The 16080-nt window shown below is 33.8% G+C and overlaps 1 protein-coding gene and 1 long non-coding RNA gene across 2 annotated transcripts; one reads left to right on the forward strand and one right to left on the reverse strand.

The window, feature by feature from the left end:
- The first annotated feature begins 2103 nt into the window (after window positions 1–2103).
- On the forward strand, window positions 2104–2729 carry LOC145641027 (uncharacterized). Its single transcript, XR_014115107.1, has 3 exons — window positions 2104–2339; window positions 2476–2559; window positions 2668–2729. It is a non-coding gene; the product is annotated as an uncharacterized LOC145641027 (long non-coding RNA).
- Window positions 2730–9288: 6559 nt separating this feature from the next.
- Window positions 9289–11852, reverse strand: LOC145640145 (protein FAR1-RELATED SEQUENCE 5-like). Its single transcript, XM_081691454.1, has 5 exons — window positions 11351–11852; window positions 10966–11255; window positions 10768–10868; window positions 10160–10327; window positions 9289–9904 (listed from the first exon to the last, which is right to left on the reverse strand). Exons 1-5 carry the CDS (start codon window positions 11850–11852, stop codon window positions 9289–9291), a joined length of 1677 nt encoding a protein of 558 aa, XP_081547580.1.
- Between the last annotated feature and the right edge of the window lie 4228 nt (window positions 11853–16080).

Below are 16080 nucleotides of genomic sequence, written 5' to 3' on the forward strand. Positions count from 1 at the left end.
TTTCTTAGTTGTGTTAAAAGTGTCTGAGTAATCATGGGAAATAAAATTTATATTGGGATGCCTAAAAAGACTTTTGGGATGCTAAGTTTACTATGGTTTTTGGTTATGTTCTTGTGAGTTTAAATGTGTTGTGCTGATATAAGGAGTGACTTTTACATTGTGCTGATATGCCAAGTGTAATTATGGAGTCTATGAATATTGATAGTTATATTATAAAAGTATACTTGGGAGAAGTCATATGAAGAAACCTGTATATTGGGCTGCATTATTTTGATGTTTGTTATTGTGTCTTTTTGGGGCTATTTGTGGAGTTTTATTGATTGAAGGTGGGATTGTTATGTTTAGTTATGTTATTTATGGATTGATGATTTGAGAACAAAAGTATAATCACTGAGTTTGTGGATTTGTGATTTCTTAAGTGGGTGTTGTGACTATTGGATTGGAATTTGAGATGTTTAGTTTTGGTGTTCTTAGGTGCTACATTGTAGTTGTGTGATGTTCTCTGTTTTTCTTTGATGTTTGAGTTAAATGTTGAAATATAGGTCCATAGTTGTTTTTTTTAGTTTTTTTTTTTTTTTTTTTTTTTTTTTTTTTTTTTTTTTACTTTATATTTGAGTTAAATGTTGAAATATAGGTCCATAGTTGTGAGAGTAGATTGTGATTTTGAAGATTATATTGCTGTATTTATTTTATTGGTAGGAAACACTTGTATTGAAAGCATACTTAGTAATCTCTAGACCTTTTTCAATTTATTTGGAAACATATATAAAGGGAGTTAAGAAGTCAAGTCTGGTCTCTTTTGATGGTAATTGAAAAGGGTTGTACTTTAAGGAGTGATTGACATGTTAAGTATTCGAGAACTAAAGAGCTTTTTGATGGTAAAAGAAAAGTGTTAGACTTCAAGGAGTTAATGATATGCTGAGAACTAAAGAGCACTTAAAAATTTTTTTGATACCTTAATTGAGTAACTTTTAAGATCATTTTTGATGACATGATTAACTCTATTTATTGACAATATAGGCTCTCTAGTTGGAAGATGTAAAATTGATAATTAGTTGATTTTGATTTAGTTGAATGAATATACTCCAAAATTCGGTAGTTATGAGATTACTAAGGCTTTCTTCAATTGAAGCCTTCTAATTGTCTGATCCCTTTTCACAGTTAAAGCTTTTTATAATAACTAAGTTTACTGCTACACGTTCTCAGTGAGTTTTTGTGTGTTGCTTGCTAAGGCAGATAAATACTAGCAATGGTTTCTACTGCGATAAATTTACACCTAACATTCTTACCTCATATGATGACAGTAGCAGTAGTAGTTTATCTTCCCACTGATTTTGATTAAATCAAATTGTGTTGGTTATTATTACAGATGATGAATTTTCTCTTCTGGGTCACTGTACAAACCTTTCAAATGGTATGATTATGCTTATTGAAAGTTTAATTGGGTTGAATTATTCAAATGGGTGTCATTTGGGATTGAATATTGTGTATTTTGACCTCTTTACTTTGCGATTGTGGTGTTATTATTTTATTTTAGATTGAAGAATTGGTAAATTGGGTTTTTTTATTTCTGTGAATAGTTGTAGATTGTTGACTTTATCCCATGGTTTTGTGTTAATTTTTATTAGTTAATTTTTGGTGGGTTGGTTTTGATTTCTCATGTATGTGTTCAATAATTTTGCATTTCTATGATTGTTTAGTTTTGTCGAGTATACTAAAATTGCAAGTACTCAAATTTTGTTGCTCGAATTTTGGGGGATATCGTTTGGGAAGGTGAATAAATATGTTTATATTTTAGCTTATTTCATGTCTTAGTGGCCATAAAATTTGTCTTGTGTGTGTCCTCACTTATTATGTATGAACTATATGCTTCCTAAGGTCTTACTTTGCTGGTCATGATTTAGCTCTTAGCCTCTTACCAGTGAGAAGCACTAAAGTAGGAATACACTGTTGGTTGATATCCATTATTCTAGAGACTTATTGTGCTGCATATGATTGTTTTATGAGGTTTATGTCATAACTTCTGCCACTTCGAATTGTTGCTAAATATCCATATCCCTATGTATGCATGCAGGTAGTAGAAGACAATAAAAAAATCAAAATGTACTGGAGTCAATGCAAGACAAGCAACCTTCGACATCTGAATCTGATTCTGACTTCAGTCCCAAGTCAGATTCAGAATCGGAAGGTTTCAGTGCTGATTCAGAAAGCATGACGAGTGAAGTCCTTGCCCTTCACAAGGAGATAAAAGAGAAGGCGAAGGCAAAAAAAAGGAAAAGGAAAAAGGGTTGGGCAAGCAAAAGTTGAAGGGAAAACTGAATGAGAAAGATGATGAAAGTGTATGGATTATTTGTACTTTAATTTTGTAATTTGGTTATAGTATTTTATAATGTTTGGATTATTTGTACTTTAATATTGTAATTTTATATTGTAATTTTAGTATTTTGTAATGCAACAATATGATCGTATGTGTAGGAACCAAGTCTGAATTCCAATTGTCGGATAGCTAGAAATAAATCGTATCGTGGTACAAAGGCACTTGATCCTGCTGTGTATGTGGTGAGTGGAAGTTTTTATTTGTAAGGTTACTTATATAGGCATATATTTGGATACTATATTCTGATAAACAACACTAACTCTTGCTTATATTTTTGTTTATCCTAATAGGATAATTCGAAAAGTGTGGGAGGTCAAGTGAAAGAGGCAGACAAATTAATAGCAACCTATTACCAACACAAGAAGGTATACCTTGCAAACACCAAAATATGTAGGGAGGTATTCTTTTTCTTGTTTTCGTGGAAGCATGTATAGAGCAAGTGACTTGAGTTTGGTGGACACTTTCCACTGTTGTGAGTAGAGTAAAGATAAGTAAAGCTGTCATTTTCATGTCATCAAATCAAATAATCTTAATCATACAATTAATGAGATAATAGTAATATCATAAAGTGTGATTATATCATTGTATAATTGCCAATTCTTAAAGGGTTTGACCTTGCTCTTGGTTAAATTAACAGAGAATGATATATTTTGAAGAGGAATAAGATGTGTGATCTGGTACGAAGAGCTAAGCACATACTTTGTTGCTATATAGTTTGTGTCCAGGTGTCAGGTGAATTTATGGTTTCCTTAGATGAAGATCAATCTTCTTATAGAAGATATTACATTGCCTTTAGGAAGATGATATCAAGTATGATTTATGGTTTCCTTAAATGAAGATTAGTCTCTTGCAGTCCGAATGATCTATAATTGTTCTTTGTTCTTCTTTACTACATGTTTACATCTACCCCTTGATTGTGTTTCATATAATATAATGTTTGAGTTAGGTGAGAAATTTGATAATAATTTTGAGTATATACATAATTCTGAGTTGTTTCTTTGTATACATCAGTCATGATACATGCATCCTATGTTACTATATACATAATTCTGAGTTGTTTCTTTGTATACATCAGTCATGATACATGCATCCTAAAATTTACTAAATGCTTATGTTCTCTGATTTTCCTTCTGTCTTATATGTCTTATTAATCCTTTTCCACTGCTGATTTTGTTTATGTCTTGTTTGTTTGTCTTACTAATCCTTTAACAAATTAGTATGCTCTCTCCATTTTATGTTGGCTTGTTTGTCTTATTAATTATTTAAGTTGCTGATTATGTTATGTTTTTTCATTTTGTAGACAATGTCTAATGTGAACTGTGCCATGGAGACTTTAGGGAGGGTTTTTGCTACCTTTGACCCTACCAAGAGGCACATTGTTTCCGATATGGGGTTCGGAAAGTTGTTGTATTGTGCCGGGAAAAGTCTCCCACGGAACTTATCATATTGGATTGCTACCAGAGTAGATGTGAAGAATAAAACTCTGGTGGCCGTCGATGGAAAAGAAATTCGGTTGAACGCAGTCCAAGTGCGTTGGGTTCTTGGACTTCCGAAGGGGAAAAAACCTCTTCCTAGGAAGTGTGTTGATGAGGCTTTAGAAGCCTACATATATGACAAGTACAGCACTCCTATGGGGAACGACACTTCTGGTATTTATAGGAACACTCTACTAAACGCAGTTGAGGCCCCTATAGGTGATGAGGAAGAGTTCAAGCAGGTTTTTGTGTTGTTAATGCTTAACATTCTTTGTGCAACATCCTGCCATAGAGTGAGCAAGAAGCAAATGCACCCGGTTGCCGTAGCTTCTCAGAACCCGAAGAAGTATGACTGGTGTACTCTAGTCTTGGATGAGTTGCTCCACGCTCTACATGGTTTTAGTAAGAGGTTCTATGCGGATGAGTGGGCATCCTGTCTTGGAGGGTGTACATATTTTTTGGTGGTAAGTGTAGTTTATTTTTTTTATTAATAATTTTTCATCCTAATTTTTTTTGTATTATTTTTTGATGCATGTTTTACAAATGCAATGCAGATCTTGTATTTGGATAGACTACAAAGGATTCCAGTACAGTGGGATGTCTACCCACGCATCAAAGTGTGGACAACAGATGAAATCAAGAAAGCGGAAAAGGAAGATCGGTTGGAGAGTCGTGATTATGGGAAGCTTGGGGTAAGTGTGCATTACAATTTTGTTTAATTGATGTAGAGTTATACATGTTCTGAATTTCGCATCAATATGTAAAAGTGAAATTTCGCATCAATATTTGACACAATTTTGATAGCATAAGTTTCGGACATAATTTTTGACACAATTTTCATGTATGTAAAAGGAGATAATAATTTTTTGCATTTACACATTTTGACAACTTTTGGGAAATAAATAAAGTTAAAAGAAAATGTTTGTTCTAAAGTACTCCAAACAAGGATATATTACTTCAAATAATAATTTAGTTTAATGCTTACTTAGTTAATGATCTAAGAGTATTTATCTGTAATTTCAAAATATGTTCAATTATCATCACTTAGGATTGTTGAATAGGAGGTAGACAATTACAACTATATTCAACTGTTATTAAAAAACCAATATAACAAATGACAATGTTGTTCACAATATGATAGTATATGATAGGGACATAACAACCTTAACCAAAGATAGGATAACAACCATTAATATATGATCAGGAGCTAGACCCCTTAAAGTCAAATTCAATGTCACAAATTTAAATAAAGTCAAAACCCATTAATTTTTTACTTGAATTGTTTAAATAGAGTCAAAACCCATTATTTAACTAACTTCAATTATTTAAACTAACTTGAATTACCTTCAAGGCCAAATCACATGAACAATCGTCCACGTCATCAATCCCAGACCTCAAAAGATAGACCAATCACATACTCGTCCATGTTATCAATCCGATTGATCCAAAATTGACCAATAACAAGCATTCATCCACAAACGAATCCAAATAAATTTACCGACAGTAGATAAATCTAATAATGACAATAACTCATTAAGAAGTGACAACAACAAAATCAATTATGAAAATAACTCATACATAACAACTTTTACTTATGACAAAAGGTTATTCTTGAAAGGTTATACTCTACAAATTATGGATTTTATAGTGTTTTCATAATGTAATGCATATCAATCAAAAAACTCAATTGAATTCAATTTAGGTTAACTCTAATAAAATTATAATTATTTGGGAATGTAATTACTTATAAGAAAAGGAATTTAAGTTAAAAGCTGATTGGACCTGAATTGAACTTAACTAAAGGTAAATTAATAATCGTTTAAAGAAGAGACCCTTCAACCTAATTGAATCTGCTTTATTCCTATGAATAATTTTTAGACCCTTTTAGAGCCAAATTGAATCCTAATGTCAATTAACAGCACTAAGGGTCTGTTCTCTTACGTTGAAATTCAGTTCAGTTCAGTTCAGTTCAGCTCAGCTTAGTTCAGTTAAGTTAAGTTCAGTTCAGTTATGGTAGTTAAGCAATGTAATTGAAAAGCTAATCAACTTAGGGCCTTTTCTCATACGTTGAAATTCAACTCAGGGCATTTCAATTCATTTCAACTCAGATTTCAATAATCCTAAACATAGTTTATAGTGTAATCTCTATTGTCTTATCCACAATCCTAAACTGAAAGGGTAATCTTACTTGTAATTTATCCAATGAATCCTAATAGAATCATAATGATACTATGATAAACAATTGACAATAATACTTTATGTCCTTGATGGTTATGTGCCGACAGTAAAAATCAAAAATAAGACATGAACATAACACAAAATGACAATACAATGATAGTCATGATTCATTAGCCCCCTAAACCCTCTGTTAATCCTAAACCCTAAATTGTAAAAGTCAATTTAGATATGACAATGTATATGTTATAATAACAGTATCCTTGACCTTATAAGTTTAACTGGATTATGATGGAATTGGATTTGTATTCATTATCATGATGTAAACTATAATGTGAAAGTATAAGTTCAATTGGATTAACATTACTAAACAATCCTAACAATCCCTTGTAATAATTCAATACTTATTTAACCCTTTTTAATCCTTTTTAATCCAATTCAATTTAGTTCATTTTAGTTGAGTTAATTTATAATTAGTTGAGTTAATTTTTAATATTTTTTAATCCGTATATAGTCTTTAATCACTAATTAATCATTTTTAGTTCCAATTTTTCAAATTTGATAGAAATGTCAATTAACAATAATACACAATCCTTAACCAACACTAAACCCTTTCAACCCTTAAAATTGTTAACCCTAAACCCCATATTCCAAAAACCAGTAACAACCCTTAAACATTTTAACCTTAAACCCCATATTCTATAAACCCAGTAAATAATGACAGTGTATATGTCAACATAATAGTGTAAATGTTAATATGATAGTATACAATAAATTCAAACCTCCAAAAAGGTCTTCTATTGAATAGTCCATGTCATCAATCCCATGTCATCAATCCATTCGCACCAGAATACACTAATCACAAAGTGCCAATAAATATGATAAAAGCATAAGTCGCCCATGTCAGCAATCCAAACCTTCCTAAACAGACCAATCACAATGATCTAACAACAATACATATATTAACTAATGATAGTAATTCACAAGTTTATGACAAAATTATATTTAGAATTGTAAAAAAACTTATACATAAAAATGTTGGATTATTAATATACTTAGTATACTTAATTGGTTTAGTACCCTATTTGGATTAGGACTAAAACTAAGCTAATTTCTTATACATAAAATCTTAATGAATTGTATTTGTAATTATTTATGACAAAAGGTATTTAGGAAACTAGGAATAAGCTAAAAGCAACTAAACTAAACTTAATCTAATTGAATCTTAATAGAAGTTTGAATAAGAGACCCTTAAACCTAGTCGAATCCTTCTTAGTTCCCTTTTACTGAAATTAAATCTTTTGAAAGTTAGATGTCAATTATCAATATTAATAATCCTAGTTATAGTTAAGCTATATTAAAAATAATGTAATTGAAAATCAAATTCAATTTATGGAAAATCACCTCATATAGTCAAGTAAGTTAGGGTTTGTTCTCTTACGTTGAAATTCAGTACAGTTCAGTTCAGTTCAGTTCAGCTGAGTTCAGTACAGTTCAGTTCAGTTCAGTTCAGTTCAGTTCAATTTAGTTCAGTTCAGTTCAGTTTAGTTTAGTTTAGTTTAGTTCAGTTCAGTTCAGTTCAGCTCATCTCCTAATTTCCTCCTCTTATAAAATATTCAGTTCAGTTCAGCTCATCTCCTAATTTCCTCCTCTTATAAAATATTCAGTTCAGTTCAGAGCAATTCAATTCAGTTCAATTTAGCTGAGTCCAGTCAATGAGAACAAGCCCTTAGTGAAACTTATATCCTAATTACTATCCCATATTAGAATTACTAATCCTACTATTAAGTGAAATGCAAGTGTATACTCTATTCTATATAAACCCCTTATTATGACATATTAATTAATTATGACAGTGTATACATCAACCTAACATTAAAAATTTTATAATGACAATATAATATAAATTACTTATCTATACTGAGTAGAGTATAACATCAATTACATAACTACGTGTATTGTATACTATATTAACCCCTTATTATAAAATATTAATTATTATGACAGGTGTATATATCAACCTAACAATAAAAACTATAAAATGACAATATAACATACATAACATAATTATGCAGAATAGGGATTGGGGCCAAAGTTGGAGTTGGGCCAAAATTGGCATTGGGCCAAAGTTGGAGTTGTAGAATAGCCAGACCACATTGCAAAGACTTTCAACAATGAATTATTGTAAATGTAGTATTGTCATGTTTTTTCAAAAAAGGGCTTACATATTATCATATTGCTATTTTATATTGTCATATTTTTACAAAATATTTGGAGTTGCGGCGGTTTGATAGAACAACCTGTCTAATTTAAACAGTACTTAACAATCACAGGAACAAATTCTAATTGAATACAACAAGTTCTAACTAACTACAACTCCAACTATCATCAACATTACAATGAATACAACAAGTTCAGCAAATACACATTAATAAATTGTGGTTTTCCAAGTTCAACCCCACTGCAGACCATTTCTCTGTATGAACTCGTCTTCTATAGAAATGATGTCTTCGTTATTAGAATTATTTATCTCCAGAAACTCATCATCAACTAAAAGCTGGTCATCACCTACAGGTTGTTGCAGAGAAGCCTACAACAATTAAGGATGAACTCTGTAACAATTTGGAAAACTATAACAATTTGGGTAACATACAATGATATAAATAGGTAGCTTACTAAATGCATTTCACCCCTCCTTAAGTATGATTCATTGCCAACGGTGTCTTCACTAACCTGGCCAGAGAAATTGTACATTTAAGAAATTGTAATTCACATACTTGAATACAACTATAGGTTTTGAATTATACCTGCATACACACAAGATCAGTTGAATTAGCAACGCACTCATTGCTCTTTTGTTTGTGAATTGCCTTTTGTTTTTCTCTTTCTTCACGAGCCTTTTTTCTTCATATTTTTTCCTACGTAACTCCTTCTGTCTTTGCACCTCCTCAAATGTCGTCATAAACCTAGTATAACGAATTGTACCTGCACCCCTCTTGCTACGAGGATCCTTAATTGACCCAACAACAATATCTTGATGCCCAAGTTGTTGAACCTGTTCCATGCTGTGAACAACAACACCTTCAACCTCACTCTTACCAACTGATGATGGAGTTTCAAAAGTTAAAGCTCTCCTACTGTTATTCACACTGGGGGGAGTGAGCTTAAACCCCGTCTCCCCAACACTACTCATAGGAAGGGCAGGAGTAGTTTTCTTTTTCACTTTCATCTCCAATTCTTTCAAACCCTCGATTACCATCATCATTTTTCATCATTGTCACTTGCTAGATTTGAAATAGGCTCAAAGACAACCATCATCTTGTCATATCGAACTATGTCAGCAGTTTTTATGGGATCATGAAACGCAACTTTCACCCTAGTATGCTTTCGAAAAATATCATTCCTCCACCTATCCAATATATACATACTAGGCACATCAAAAATTTGTTGCAACTCTAACACCTTGATGCAATGTCTGCATAAAATCCCACTACATTCAAATAACTTACATTCACATTCAACACTTTTGTTTTCACTAAAAAATAGAACACGGTAAGTACGAAACTTGCCAATCGGCTTTTCCTTCTTATCAAACTCACTCCAAACATAAACTCTGTCAACTATCAAGTGTTCAAAGTAACCTTCTAATATCTCTCTCATGCTGCTGCCGTTGCAGTACATCATCCATTTACACTCCTTTTGGATCTCCATAAACTTTGCATCTGTGTATAAATTCTTATACATCTCCTCAATTTTAAAATCAGTTACTAATCCACGAAGGTAAACACCCGAATTAGCATCTGCCAACCTTTCGGATTGGATACGTTGTTCCATTGCAGCAACATACTTCTCCGCAAAATCACAGAGTCCTGTGTGGCTATCAAAAAATTCATCAAAAAAATTGTGAATGCTTTCAGACCTCTGGGTCGTCCTCATTCCAACCCAAAATAAATGTTTCAATGCGGTTGGAATCCACATTTCTCTCTCTGCATACAAACCAGCTAGCCAAAGGTTGCTTTCAAGTTTATACTTCACAATAAACTCCTTCCACCTCAATTAAAACTCCTCCAAAAATAAACTATCATAGATAATATTTTTCAACTCATCCTTGAAGTCATGATACCCTACACACTTGCCTAGTTTGCTACCAAATTTCTCTGTTATGTGCCACAAACACCACCTATGCCTTGTTTGTGGCATCACTACTTTCAAAGCCTTGCGCATAGTAGGATCTTGATCTGTCAAGATAGCAACGGGAGGTGTACCACCAACAGCGTCTAGCCAAGTGTTGAACAACCACCTGTTAACAATGAATAAATAAAATGCAAAATCTTGTCATGTATATACGACTGTATATGACAGTCTATACATCAAATTAACAATATAAACATTAATATGACAATATATATTATAACATATGAAAAAAAAACTTGTAATTATAGAATAGAATCATATAAAGATTTATATAATCATAAAATCGCATTTTAATATAAACAATTTGCCAAATTTTGTCAAATTTCATTAACAAACAAACACACTTGTCATACTCTTTGTTTGGAATAATTTAAAATTATACACATTTCATTGTGTAATTCATAAATAAAGCAGCAAAATGGTTAGATATGAAAAAAATATTAACATGGTTACCTCAATTTAATTTGTTCAGAGATAAAGAGACTAAAAAACAAGGAAATCAAGATCAACATAACCAAAATTAAAGCATATCAAAATCAAACATACGTAAAAGTTTCAGTGTCCTCATGGGATATGAGAGCGCATCCAAGTAATATTGTTTGCCCATGGTGGTTTACTCCAACAATTTTTGCAAAGGGCAAGTCGTACTTATTCAACAAAAAAGTCGTATCAAAGCACACTACATCACCGAATTCCTCATATGGCTCTGCTACGTGCATCAACCCAAAACACATCTTGCAATACCCCAGTTGCATCCAACCGATGTATGTGGTAGAAGTTTTTATTATTCTTTTGCATCATTAGGAAATAATTCATCATAGCATTGTTGTCCCCATCCTTCAGTTTTAGCTTCTTCTCCCTTGACATCAAATTATTCACATCCTTCTTAGTAAAGGGCATATTCTCAACCCCATTCCTCTCACTAGCCAACCACTTGTGCATAGTAGCAGTGGGGAGCCCCACATCGTCTCCAAAATGCAGTTTACGCCTCACATAAGGCATCTTTTCCAACTCCTTCAACCTGTATTTTGTCACTAGCATTGATTTTGAAGGTGATACTTGATGGGGTTTATGCTTCAACTCCACTCTTACTATCTCCCACTTACCATGATCCCTTAAACTAGCATACATCCCGGCTTCGCAACCACATTTTTCGACTTCTTTGTTGCAACCGGCTCCCCTTCCAACTCCTTAGATAATCTTTTTCCACCAACCATCCTTCGGGTGTCTGGAAAACCTGCACACTCACATTTCCATGTAACAGCCCTTTTAACCTTGCGACCATCTTTCAGAGTTTTGTATGCACTTTGGCCAAGAACCACACCAAACCCTTCCTGCTTGCCAAATGCATTATAGTACATATCAGCTTCTTCCCAAGAATCAAATATCATTCCCACTTCAGGTGGGTCTACTTTAATTATGTTAAGATTCACCATATTACCTCCATCACCTCCACTATCCATCCCCACTCCACCTCCAACACTATCCATCCCCACTCCACCTTCATATGGACATAATTCACCAATATCAACACCAACCCCTTCCTCAAAGTTTATCAAATCCATTGCACCACCTTCATCACTATGAGACAATGAAACACAAACAACTTCTGCAACATCTGAACTTAACATCACTGCCTCAACCTTCAATAAATTATTTTACCATAAGTTAAGAATTAATCTTTAAAAATTAATCTAAATAACAAGTCTCATAAAAAGCCAGTATGTTTGTAAATCAATCCTACACTTATTTCAAACTTTCATGAGATTTTAATGTATTATATTGTACAATTAATGCCAACTACTTAACCTGCTAAGCATCAATAATTTTAGCTAAAGAATATTGTCTACTGTCATAAATAATATTGTTTACAATTAATAGAATTTGTGTGTACAATTAATCCTAACCTAACCTATAATTTAAGCTAACTAATAATTTGAGCAATAAACAACATTGTCCACAGTAATAAAAGTATTGTCATCTGTGATAATTAATATTGTCATTTGTGAAACATGCTAGATTAACAAATATATGTTCCAGACTAGAACCCAAATTCCAAAAATGCACAAATCCAATAATCAAATTAATCCCAAGAACAGAGTCATACCTAATTCTCGCAAACTAAGTTATAATAGCAACGAACACTATCAATCAGCTCCATTGATGTCCACATTGCTAAATCCACCCACCATTGACGCGCTTTTACCCCAATTATCCAATTTATCCCCTCATCTTCAACCCCAAAAACCCTTTATTATTGAGACAACAAATGAGTAATGGGGGCCGAAGAAGATGACGACTCAACGAGAATCTGCAATTTTGAGAAATGAAGATGACAATGGGGGCTGAAGAAGATGAGGATTCAACAGATGAAGATGAGATGAAGAACCCTAGATTCTCATCTATGTCTCTGGATGAATTAAATCAACCCCATTTGCAAAATAACGTACTAACTATATTGTAACAGTCTTGGAAAACGCGCCAATTATGTATGAACTTGGGGCATACAAGTTTATACGTACAAAATACAAACCAATACAAGATAGGGCCCCCCAAACACATTTAATAATCATTAAATTTTTGTGCTGGTCCAGCACCTTGCTGGGCTAAGCATTACCCATTATTGTTGACGGTTGATGTGCCACTGACTACTTGGAATTGATTCCAGTTAAAAGCTGCAAATTTGACAGAGTAATTAAGCGGTACTTGTAAGTTGTTATTTTTATACAAGTTTAATTACTTACGTCTCGTCAAAAAAAAATTACTTACGTAAAAAAAATAAAAAAAAATAAATAAGGGCGCAGATCTGGTGCTCTTTACCTTCGTTATTGTTGGTGATTCTTGATGAAGAGCAGTAATGCAGGTAAGAAGCAAAGTATGACTTTGTGTTCGTCAAAGTGAGTCTACCGTGATGAAGAAATAGAGAAGGGGTGAGTTCCTAATTTATAAGTTGCGGTGGACAAAATCCTTTTAGGAGATCGAGACCTAGTACAACTAGAAGTCTAACCTTGGTGCTCAAGAATTCCAAAAATCAAACCTAGTACTTGAAGAAAAGAAGTACTAATGACTTCCAAGTCAATTAAAAGAGTCGAGACCTTGTCATGCCAAACACTTCAAATCGTGTATGTGACACAGTCTCGAGGGGCAATTCGTAGACACGGAAATTTTATAAGTGGCATATACATTAAATTAAATAAATTAATTTAGGTTAAATCATGTTAATGATCCATTTTAATTATATTTGGGACCACCCAAATAATTAATCCGAATTAATCAAATACAATTCAGGTTATAAATAAATCGAATGGGCCAAGTTAAAAGACTTCTAAGTCATAAAATGGGCCAGACCCAAACCTACTAAGTCTACTCAAGGGGTTCTCATCTCCTATAAATACACCATTCCTCCATAGTTGAAGGGATCTAGAAATCATTATTCCAAAAGCTCATAAAACTCAAACGGAATTCTCTCTGAAGTAAGTCAACAAGCACATCAAACTCGTGCCGATTTGTTCAGATACACTCAAACACATTTGAACAGGACTAAGCTTCAAAGCCCTCGTTCAGGTGTATTCAAACAAAAGCCTTGAATACAGGTTGACATCATCAAGCGTCACCCTGCATTCAAACTCAAGTCAACGTCATCAAACGTCAACCTACAGGTTTCACACACGTGTCATTTGAAAGGAATGGTGTCCTTCGAACAAGTGTATTATTCTGATAGCGAGTTCAGAATTATTAGAAAGCTAATATATTCAGCAAGGTCAAGTGATCGGAATGCCTGGGTGGAGGCCGCTTCCGATCAGTAATATTAATATAATTAATATTACAGCTTAATCTTGACTGAACCCTTCGGGTCACACCCAAGCAAAATATACGAACCAACTCAACGAATTAATTCGGAAGAAAGTAATTCGTCGCCCAAGTGTTAAACATTTAGACGTCGGAATTTCGAGCTTGGAGCGTCGAAACCGAGCGTCGGAGAATCTCAAATGTCGAGCCAAAATTTAGGATTTGGCGAGACGGGAAAATACATGAAGTAACAAGTAAAATCCTAGCCACGCAAAAGGCTAGGAATGCATGCCCAATAGGAGCATGCCACGTGGCAGCACACATGGCAAAACGCCATGTGGCAGCACACGTGGCAACACACGTGGCAGCCACGTTGGCAGTCGACAAGTGGCAGCAGCCACGTTGGCAGCCGCCACATTGGCATCCACCTAGTGGTAGCGTGCCACGTGGCAGCGTCATGGTGGCGGCGCGCCACGGTGGCGACACATGTGGCAATGGCCGTGAACCCGGGTTGATGGGTCATGGACACGGGCCAAAATAAAATGGGCAAACCGAACCCAACTTGGGGCTCAAGGTTGGGTGACACATGGTTAGTTCACATTGCATGTGAAATGCCTTGGGGACCAAGTGAGAAAGTGGTCCACACCTAACCATGTGACACCTGTTACTTGTTCCTTTGTTTATTTAACTAAGAGTTTAATTCACCAATCTTTCCATGTGGGATCTTTTTGTGAAAAGTCCCACATTGAAAGATGAGTGAAATTCACAAGGCATACTTCCTTATAAATAGTCATGGCATGGCTTGAGAATTCTTTGCTTGAGTGGGAGTTAAATAGAGCATTCCATAATATTGGAAAAACTCTTAAACTCATATAACACTCGGGTTTTGGTCGGACCTCGCTAACCCCCAGGTAGTAGACCTTAAAGTTGTGTTCGCCTTTTTGTGGGTGGATACCGTCAGAGGCGCGGCGCTTGACGTGCTCGTAGCTTTCAAGTAAGAGCCCCGATTTTTGGGCGAAGCTCGCTTCGAGGGTAAGATTCGTTATCTTTTCTTTGTGATTATTTATTTATGCTTTATGATTTTAATTATTGCGAGTGGTTCCTTGGGTCGGGGTTTGTTTCCGCGGTGAGTCGGACTCACCAAACCCTAACAGCGGTATCGGAGCCCCGCTCGTTTATTTTTATAATCATATTTTTCAAGGTTTATTTTGGCTTAATTTTCTGGTTTAAGTTGCTAATTAGATTAGTAGCTCGGTTTTATTTATTTTAATCCCGTTTTAATGTCGATTTTGGCTCAGAACCTAGATTTTCGCCCAAGACTAGTGAATTTTGGGTGGAAAACGTGTTCTGGAAAGGGACCTGTGTTTTAGCCAAATTCTGACCAGAAATGCCTGTTTCGAGGGTTTTTTCGTTTTTTACGAAAATTTTTAAGTCTTTTCTAACCTTGAAATTAATGGCATAAATTGTTGATTATATGGTTGATTATTTGCATTATTTTCTGCATTTTTATGTCCCCTTAAAGCACACTTACTTGGTAGTATTTGATGCTTAAAGGTTGATTTATTTTCACATAATTGCAAACTAATTGCTTTTTAATGTGAAAGTTTTAATTTTGAGGCTTCCTAAGTGTTAAAGATTCAATCTTTATTTGTGATAAGTGATTGAAACTTTAAAAACCACTAAATTCCATGTTATTTTGTGTTAAACTTTGATGTTTTAATCATTTTAAGTTGATTGAAAACATAAAGTTTCGATTTTTGTGATAGAAATTTGGTTATCTTCATGTTGGAAGATATAATTTTCAAGGATTCACAAAATTTAGATGTTGGAATTTTCATTTGAACATTAAGTTCATATTTTTCCAACTTCCCTTTACTTTGTCAAATTCTCAAGTTTAATTTAAATTGATTAAATTGAAAGTGAGAAATTGCCTCAATTTTATGTTGCACCAAGATAAACCAATTTAATTAAGAATGGTTCTTGGAATTATTTTGGTTATTTGCACTTTGAAAATTTTATTAAGTTAGACTTGTTTAAAATTTTATTTTGCTCTCTAATTAGTTCTAAAAT

This window comes from Chenopodium album, chromosome 7, assembly GCF_948465745.1.
Source record: "Chenopodium album chromosome 7, dcCheAlbu1.1, whole genome shotgun sequence".
In the NCBI taxonomy this organism is placed as follows: domain Eukaryota; kingdom Viridiplantae; phylum Streptophyta; class Magnoliopsida; order Caryophyllales; family Amaranthaceae; genus Chenopodium; species Chenopodium album.